The sequence below is a fragment of the Mus caroli genome, unplaced genomic scaffold, assembly GCF_978045245.1.
Source record: "Mus caroli unplaced genomic scaffold, Mus_caroli_1 scaffold_5, whole genome shotgun sequence".
NCBI lineage: Eukaryota > Metazoa > Chordata > Mammalia > Rodentia > Muridae > Mus > Mus caroli.
Window position 1 is genome coordinate 154,300,747 of NW_028227260.1, and position 8,784 is coordinate 154,309,530.

General features: G+C 37.2%; 1 protein-coding gene across 5 annotated transcripts in view; it reads right to left on the reverse strand.

Moving 5' to 3' along the window:
• The window catches only part of Vamp7 (vesicle associated membrane protein 7), a 30,357-nt gene extending 21,980 nt beyond the window's left edge, over positions 1–8,377 (reverse strand). The window contains exons 1-2 of one of the 5 annotated variants that reach the window (XM_029473725.2): positions 8,238–8,377; positions 1,616–1,667 (exon numbers count right to left, since the gene is read on the reverse strand). In XM_029473725.2, coding sequence (XP_029329585.1) covers positions 1,616–1,644 — 29 coding nt within the window. In that variant the 5' untranslated portion in view covers positions 1,645–1,667; positions 8,238–8,377. Of the gene's footprint in view, positions 1–1,550; positions 1,706–8,237 lie in introns of all 5 variants that reach the window. The other 4 variants (XM_029473724.2, XM_021154168.2, XM_029473726.2 and 1 more) reach the window with 4 other exon arrangements.
• Positions 8,378–8,784: the final 407 nt, after the last annotated feature.

Below are 8,784 nucleotides of genomic sequence, written 5' to 3' on the forward strand. Positions count from 1 at the left end.
GCTGTTTTGGCAAAAGTTGGAAGGCAATGATGGTAGAGCCAATCCACTAGCTTTGAATCACTCATCTCTGGGCTATTTCACATATGTTAATTTTATATTTCAATGTCTTTGTCACAGTAGCTTTAACTAACTTGTAAAAGGGCTTAACTCTATAAAGTTATAAGGATTTCCTGACATAAGAAGTAAAGAAATAAGGATTATGTATTAAAATATTTTAAGCATCATGGGAAGTTAAAACATGATTACTAGGATTTTACACTTATTAGCATCTCTAATATGCCACTATGGTATCATTCTAGAGCAAAAGCTGTCATACCTTAAAAACCTTTAGTACCTTTCTACTGTCTACAGGTAAATCTAAACTCTTAATATGCCCTATGAAGACATGCATGACTTTCTGCTACCCATCTCTTTAGTTTTTAATCATCATCATTCTGAATACTAGTCACAGAGAATGACTTATAAATTTCATAAATATGACTGTATTACTACTTAATGGTCTGTTTTATGTTCCTTCTAACTAGAATGTCACTATTTCATAGTCTTTACTATAGTTATCTACAAATTTCCTCACTAAGCTATAATTTTTTTTAAATAAGGTATTTTCTTCATTTACATTTCCAATGCTATCCTAAAAGTCCCCCATACCCCCCCCCCCCCGACTCCCCTACCCACCCACTCCTACTTCTTGGCCCTGGCATTCCCCTGTACTGAGGCATATAGTTTGCAAGACCAATGGGCCTCTCTTTCCACTGATGGCCAACTAGGCCATCTTCTGACTCATATGCAGCTAGAGACACAAACTCTGGGGGGAGGGGTACTGGTTAGTTCATATTGTTGTTCCACCTATAGGGTTGCAGACCCCTTTAGCTCCTTGGGTACTTTCTCTAGCTCCTCCATTGGGGGCCCTGTGATCCATCCAATAGCTGACTGTGAGCATCCACTTCTGTGTTTGCTAGGCCCCGGCATAGCCTCACACGAGTCAGCTATATCAGGGTCCTTTCAGCAAAATCTTGCTAGTGTGTGCAATGGTATCAACATTTGGAGGCTGATAATCTAAGCTATAATCTTTATGAAGGCAAATATTACATTTCTTGTTATATCACTTTCACCAGCTAGAGTGCCTATCAATAGCTAAATACTATGTTAATATTTACTAAAAGAATGAAAAAGGGAATTATCTGTATCATTTCATATATTTTAGAAAAGCAATTTTATATATAACATTTCTATATCTTTCTTTAGTATATCATTTCAATTGATAGAATAAATAATAAGTTAAATTAGTAAGTAACAAAACTTTACTAATTAACAGAGCTTCTTATTGTTTTTGAGATAGGGTTTCATTCTGTCATTTAGGCTGGCCTTGAACTCATAGTGGAATCTAGTAGAAGGATAAGAGACATGAACTACCACCATGCATGGCTTAACACTAGACATTTCTCAAGCTAGTCAAGTTATTGATTGTCAAATTAATCTACCTAAAATCTACTGTTTTGACTATAATAAAATTCATTCTTTCCCTCTACCACATGCAGATCAGAACTCACTTGCCATGTGAGTAAGTTAGTTTATTATTTTCAGAAGGTATCTTAGCCAGAATCTGCTCTGTCACCTCCAGGAAGTTTCCTCCACACCAAGCATGTTTGGCAAGGATAGTGGTTCCCCTGGCAACAACAGCAAAAAGAATGGCCATGACTTCAATCTATTAAAAGTAAAAAAAGATACAGATTTAGAATATTACTTAGGCATGAACTTTCAAAAGAAACCTTATCATTTACCTACATCCATCTAGAGATAGTACTGAACAAGTCATTATAGCATAGAAATTAATGAAAACTTAATAGGAACTGGGGGCACAGCTCAGTGGTATAAACTATGCTTAGTATGCTTGTAGACCTGGGTTTCATCCTCATCAATGAGGAAAAAAAGTGAACAACCCCAAGATCTTCTACAAGTTTGTGACTTAAACTGCTTATAGTTACAAATCGGTGTGTACACATTTATAAATTATAGCAGAAACTGATACTCTTTAGAAAGCAATGGCCACAGATAGCAAAGTGGCATAAAGACACCCCCACAATTTAATGAAATAATCTCATCCTGAAAATTTATCCTAGGAAAATAGTTTAGCAGAGACTAAACTTCGGATACACAAAGATCACCGTTAACCATAACAACAACCCATATTTATTAAGTACTCACCTTGTAACAGATACTAGTTTAAGTACTTAAAAAAAAAAACAGGGAATGACTCCTTAATTATTTTACACAAAATTACAGAGCTACAACAGTATGGTAATTTAAACCCAGAAAGTGTGATTCTAGAACCCACATGGCTGCATAGAACCAATAATATGTATATTATATGATTTATACCAATATGATAATTACTTCTAATATAAAGGCATTATCCATAAAAGCAACCAAATGAAATTCACCCAAACCTTCCACAAGCGAAGAGTGTTTTTATAATTTATGTTAGAAGCTTCATAAACAAAATATTATCAAAACCAAAGGGCATGAATTCAAAATTACTTTCCTGACATTTAGATAGGAATATGCTTATTTTTCCTCATATAACATGCCAGATTTCCCTGTGTGTGTGTGTGTGTGTGTGTGTATATATATATATATATATATATATATATATAAACAAATCAACTCTTCAATGTAATATAATTTAACATGTTCATTTCATCAAGTAAATCAATGGTTCTCAAACTATAGTGAGACTATGAATTGTATTGGATGGTATAATCTCTTAAAATATGATTTTTAAAACAGAGGGCAGGTTCTGAAAATTGTAGTTAAATAATCTGGCCTGATGAAGCCTAGAAAAAAATAATTCACATAACCATTCTTCATTACACAAAGTAGAAAATGATGAAGTGCTTGGGGTCAGGTAATCTACTGAGTCCCAAATAGAATCTCAGCATTGAAGGACATAGAGCAAAGGCTATCTTTTCAGCTCATCTTCTAGTAGGATCTCTTCTTCATTCCTACTGCCTAAATAAATTTATTCTCTGGGGTTATCTCTTCAGTAGTCTTTATTTTCCCCTGACTCTTCTGTACATAGATAGTTTCCAAACCAATGTTTCATAATTTTTATCTCCCTTGACGTAAAATCCTCCCTTGATCATGTATCATCATACTGGTATTATTATTCTATTAGACTCTTGTCTATATATTATCTTTGATTCTCTACCTCCTTTTATATTACTATACTCTGGCTTTTGCTCTTAACAATCTAAAATATAATGCTTCCTAAAATCACCAACAGCCACCCTCTATGCTATAAAATAATAGTCACTTTTCTATTGTCACCTTACTTTGCCTCTCAAGAACTATCAACATGCTAACTAATTCTCATTCTTGAAACATTTCCATGTATTTGGCTTCTATGGCTTTCTTCTTGATGACTTTTTCCTCTCCTTACTCATCAGTAAATATTGAATTCCCCAAGGGACTGATTCTATGCCCTTTTTTGCACAGATGAGCTCATATGGATTTGGCATTTAAAATATAATTCATAAAAGATACATTGTATATAAAAGAATAGGGTCAATGATAAAACTCAAGACACAACCAACAATTGAGGGAAAGATAAAAGAGCAAAGACCCACAAAGAAAACTCAAGAGGACCAATTGGGAAAATGTGGCCCAGAGGCCAAAGGGAAAGAAAACTTTAAAAGGAACAGGTGTTAGTGGTTGGATATGTTAGCTCACAAAGAATGAGGACTAGAAAATAGTGACTTCGATTTTATAAGGAAGGAAACTATTGCCTAGGGTTAAAGAGACATATAGTCAAATAGACAAGAGCAAAAAGAGATACAAAGATAGGAATTCAATTGGTACTTAGATGATTAACGTAGTAACCTTGGTCACTCTGCAACTTCAAGAAGAAAACCAAGCTTTGCAGCAATATAAAAAAGATTGCTTTCATCAGATGTAACTTTATTATGAACCAAGGGTCTGAGGTAACTGTAAAATACTTAAATAATCCTAAATTGTGTTTAAAAAAAATAGGGCAATTTGCTCTCTTTAAGTTTTATTACTATTCCATGCTGTGCTGGTTAGACTCTTCAGAGAACAGTGGATTCAATTCTATGTATATCTAGACTGGACAGAAGTGAGAAATCTGAAGATAATGTCATACAAAGGATGGCTTGTGGAAAGACAGTTAAGAAAAAGAGAAGAAGGGGGAACTTAAAACAGTTTTTAAGTTTATAGAAAGTGTATAATGTATTGGAGTAGAGAGCACACTATTCAGAGTAAAACTGGGAACAGTGGATATAAGTTACAGAGAAGTAGTGCAAGTTTTCCCCACTCAATGAAAGTAGTTCCTAATTAAAATTTAGATTACTAAATATTGCATCTATAACAACAGAAATCTGATTTTCTTTCTAGATGTTACTAATAGGAATGTTTTTACTTTCCTGTAATACTGGAAAAACTCTACCTATATAGTCAAATCTTGCCTATACTGTAACTCTTTTGCAGTTCAATATTGATGAGTGTTGAGATAACAGAAACAACTGTGGCAGAAAGAACACTTACTGTGTTTGAAAAAAGGAAACCTAGCTCTACTAATTATCAGCACTATGTGACTGTCTAACAAATCACAAGATGCTATATAAAATAGTATTCAGAAATTGCATGGAATCATAAGCAGACACAGAAGCAAAAACATGTAATGGAACTATCAAATTTTCATCAATGCTGTTTCTCCCAATTTTCTTAAACATTTCTCACTTAGGCCAATAGCTATTATCCCAATTCTACTTGGATCTTGCTAAGAATTATAAATTGTTTTTCTGTGGCAGGCATAAAAATTACAAATAAAAACCTCCAGATGGGTAACCACTGACAGAAAATTATCACCTCAAAGCTCAAAAGGCCAGAGGGCAAAAATCAAGGTGTTGTTAAGTCCATGTTACCTATGAAATCTGTAGAGAAGAATCTTTAGTCTTGACTCACCTGGGGATCCATCCCATTTACAATCACCAAACTGTTGTGAATGCCAACAAGTGCTTGTTGACAGGAGCCTGATATAGCTGTCTCCTGAGAGTCCCTGCCAGTGCCTGACAAATACAGAGGCAGATGCTCATAGCCATCCATTGGACTGAGCACACGGTCCCCAATGAAGGAGCTAGAGAAAGGACCCAAGGAGCTGAAGGGGTTTGCAGCCCCATAGGAGGAACAACAATATGAACTAACCAGTATCCCCGAGAGCTCCCTGGGACTAAACCACCAACCAAAGAGCACACATGATAGGCCTTGTGGCTCTAGCTACATATGCAGCAGAGGATGGCCTAGTTAGACATCAATGGGAGGAGAGGCCCTTTGTCCTATGAAGGCTGTATGCCCCAGTGTGGGGGAATGCCAGGGCCAGAAAGCGGAAGTGGGTGGGTTGGTGAGCAGGGGAGGGGGGAGGGGGGGAATAGGGGGAGGATGTTTTTCGGAGGGGAAACCAGGAAAGGGGATAACATTTGAAATGTAAATAAAGAAAATATCCAGAAAAAAAGAAAATATTTGCAAAATATAAAATAAAGGAGTAATATACCAAAGTGTGTGTGTGGGGGGGGGGGGGTGTCGAGAATCTTTAGTCTCATAGCATCTGGTAGTTTGCTAGCAATTCTTTGGCTTGCAGTTGTAGCACTGTAATTATGCTTCTCTTGTCTTCACATAACATTGTCTCTTCTATCCTTATGAGACTGATCATAGTAGTCATGTCCACTCTACTCCAATAGGACCACATCTTATCTATATTTACACAATCTTATATGCAATAAAGTATCATACACAGGTATCAGGAGCCCAGACTTCAATATAACTTTATGGAGGACACAATTAACAGTACTCACTGTTCCTCTCAAATCAATCCTATTCTCCCTTTTCCATATAATTCACATCCCTTCTACTTCTAAAACCAACTACCTTGTCAGCTATATCAGAGACTTGTCCTTATAGCTATGAGGCAATCTACTATGGTTTGGATTTAGAGAATTCTGTTGTAGTTGGATGTGGTTGTGCACACCTGTGATACTAACACTTGGGAAGCAGAGGCTGGAATATCAAGAGTTTAGATTAAGTCTTGGCAATATAGTGAATTCAAGGTCAGCCTGGATATGATGGGTAAAACAGTAGACAATGGATATGAAACTCAGGAAGAGAGGACTCCTACTAAAGGGAGTCATAATACAAAGGGAGACAGACATAAATAAATGCAATAGGGTATAAAGGATGAATAATATAGGAATAATAACCATAATGATCAAATTAGATAAGATTATGAGATTCTAATATTGAATTAATAAAGGAATGACTAGGTACCAATCTATCAGCATTTTCCTCAGTATACTGTTAACATTTCTCCTTAAAAGAGATGTTAAAGTGTTTGCTTTACTCTAGCTCTTCAATTTTCAGCACAATACCTGACAAAGAATATCTACTGAAGAATTAAGTGAACACTGGGTGTACTTAAAATACTATAACTGGTAGATAACTTTATATTCTATAGAACCTGTTAAGAGTATTTTTTTTTAAGTATCAAACTCTTTCCCTAATTCAGGTAACACAGTTCATTGATATCCAATCACCAACTCTTTAGTTTGAGACTGTGATGGTATATGCTTGGGCCAAGGAGTGGCACTATTAGGAGGTGTAGCCTTGTTGGAGTAGGTGTGTCACTGTGGGCATGGGCTTTAATACCCTCATCCTAGCTGCCTGGAAGTTAGACTTCTCCTGTTTGCCTCTGGAACAAGATGTAAAGCTCTCAGATCCTTCTGCACCATGCCTGCCTGCATGCTGCCATGTTCCTGCCTTGATGATAATGGACTGAACCTCTGAACCTATAAGCCAGTCCCAATTAAATGTTGTCCTTATAAAAGTTGCCTTGGTCATGTTCACAGCAGTAAAACTCTAAGACAGAGACATAGCAGGAAATAAGTCGATGGCAAATAAGCCACATACTGTGATGCAATAGCCTTGGAACAGATAGCAAAGAATACTGTTAAGCCACACAATTTTAAAGAAGGGGGGGGATCTTTATGAAAAGTTTGGCTATAGACTAAAATTACTCTTGTTGCTATCACAAGCACTGTTTCTGAAAAATGATCTGAAATCCAGCCACATCCCTCTCACTTTCTCAGGATAGGATTTTATTCTGTCAAGCGAACTACCTTTTAACCATATTGATTTATTATTCCTATTTATCCCCGTTCCCAAAAAAATGTAAGTTATTATATTAGTCACCTCCTATGTCTTGTTTGCTACCAATGTATCCCATGTACTTAATGGAGTACCTACTATGTATTTATTCTTTAATAAATATGTTAAGTACATTGCTTCCAGACATAGCTATTCAAGGGGAAAGACATTTTCCAAGAGAATGATGATACAAGTCACTGAATATGATTAATAAAATCCAAAGAAAAAGACTTGATAATTCATTGGTTATGAGAGTCAGAGCTATTTTAACCAAAGAGCCAGATACAGGATCAATTTGGTATCGATTGGCCATCAAGAAAAAAAAAAAAAAAAAAAACAGTAACATGCTCAAACCATAGGTTTGGAGATCTACTACCTACTAGGACTGAGAAAGAGAAATGGCAATATTGCTAAGGGCGTACAGAAAATAGGGATGTGGTTGTGTACACCTGTGATACTAACACTTGGGAAGCAGAGGCTGGAATATCAAGAGTTTAGATTAAGTCTTGGCAATATAGTGAATTCAAGGTCAGCCTGCATATGATGGTTAAAGCAGCAGACAATGGATATGAAACTCAGGAAGAAAGGACTCCTACTAAAGGGAATCATAATACAAAGGGAGACAGACATAAATAAATGCAATAAGGTATAAAGGATGAATAAGATTGTTCATGCTCACAATGAAGCATGAGCAAAAAGGAAATCATAACGCAGAAAGTGATATTGGTGAACATGGGTGATGAGAGTTTTTTGGCTTACAGAAAAGTCAGCAAAACGCGAATGAGAAACTTAATATTTTCGCAGCCTGTAATGACAACTTAAATAACGCGTTTTGACAGTAACCCGAGACTTCTTCAGCAGCGTAAAAACATACTTTGCTCAAACGGGACCTGCTCATCAATTAGAACGGTAGACAACAGAGAAATCAAAGCCACCCATGTTCTACCTTTGCACCTTCTAGTTTACATCTTCTCCCTCCCTTTCTCCCAGTCTCCTCACTGCAGGAAACGACCCATTCCACTTACCTGACCGAGTACCGTCTGGCGGGCACTCCAGCTATTGACTGAGGGGCGCAGGTCCTCCTAGGGTCGCCCACTGCTTGAAACAAGAGGTGGATAGGACCTGACGCCGCAAGCTTCCGTGTAAAGCACCCCGCCTACGCGTGGCCTCCTGGGAACGTGAGTTCTCCTCCAATGGGGAGCAGGCTAGAGGACGTTCCCAACCCTCCGCACTTCCCAGAACCCGTACTGCACTCTGGGAGTAGTAGTTCTGAGTGTAATGGTGCCACGTCTGCCTTAGGTCGGGTCAACGACTCATAAACAACATCGAAAGCTGTACTATAATCCCAGGAAACGAGAAGATGCAAGACAACACAAGTAGTCTACCAGTATAACCACCAGAATAAATGAGGAGTTGGGCTTCCCCCGCTATCTCCACACTGATTTCTCAGCAGATAATGTCGCCTGTTCATAAACAAAAAACAATGTCTCCGACAGGAGCTTTCGCTACAAAAAAAAAAAAAATTAGCTTCACTGTGTACCTCACCAATCATTTCTCCTATGCTTTGCCATC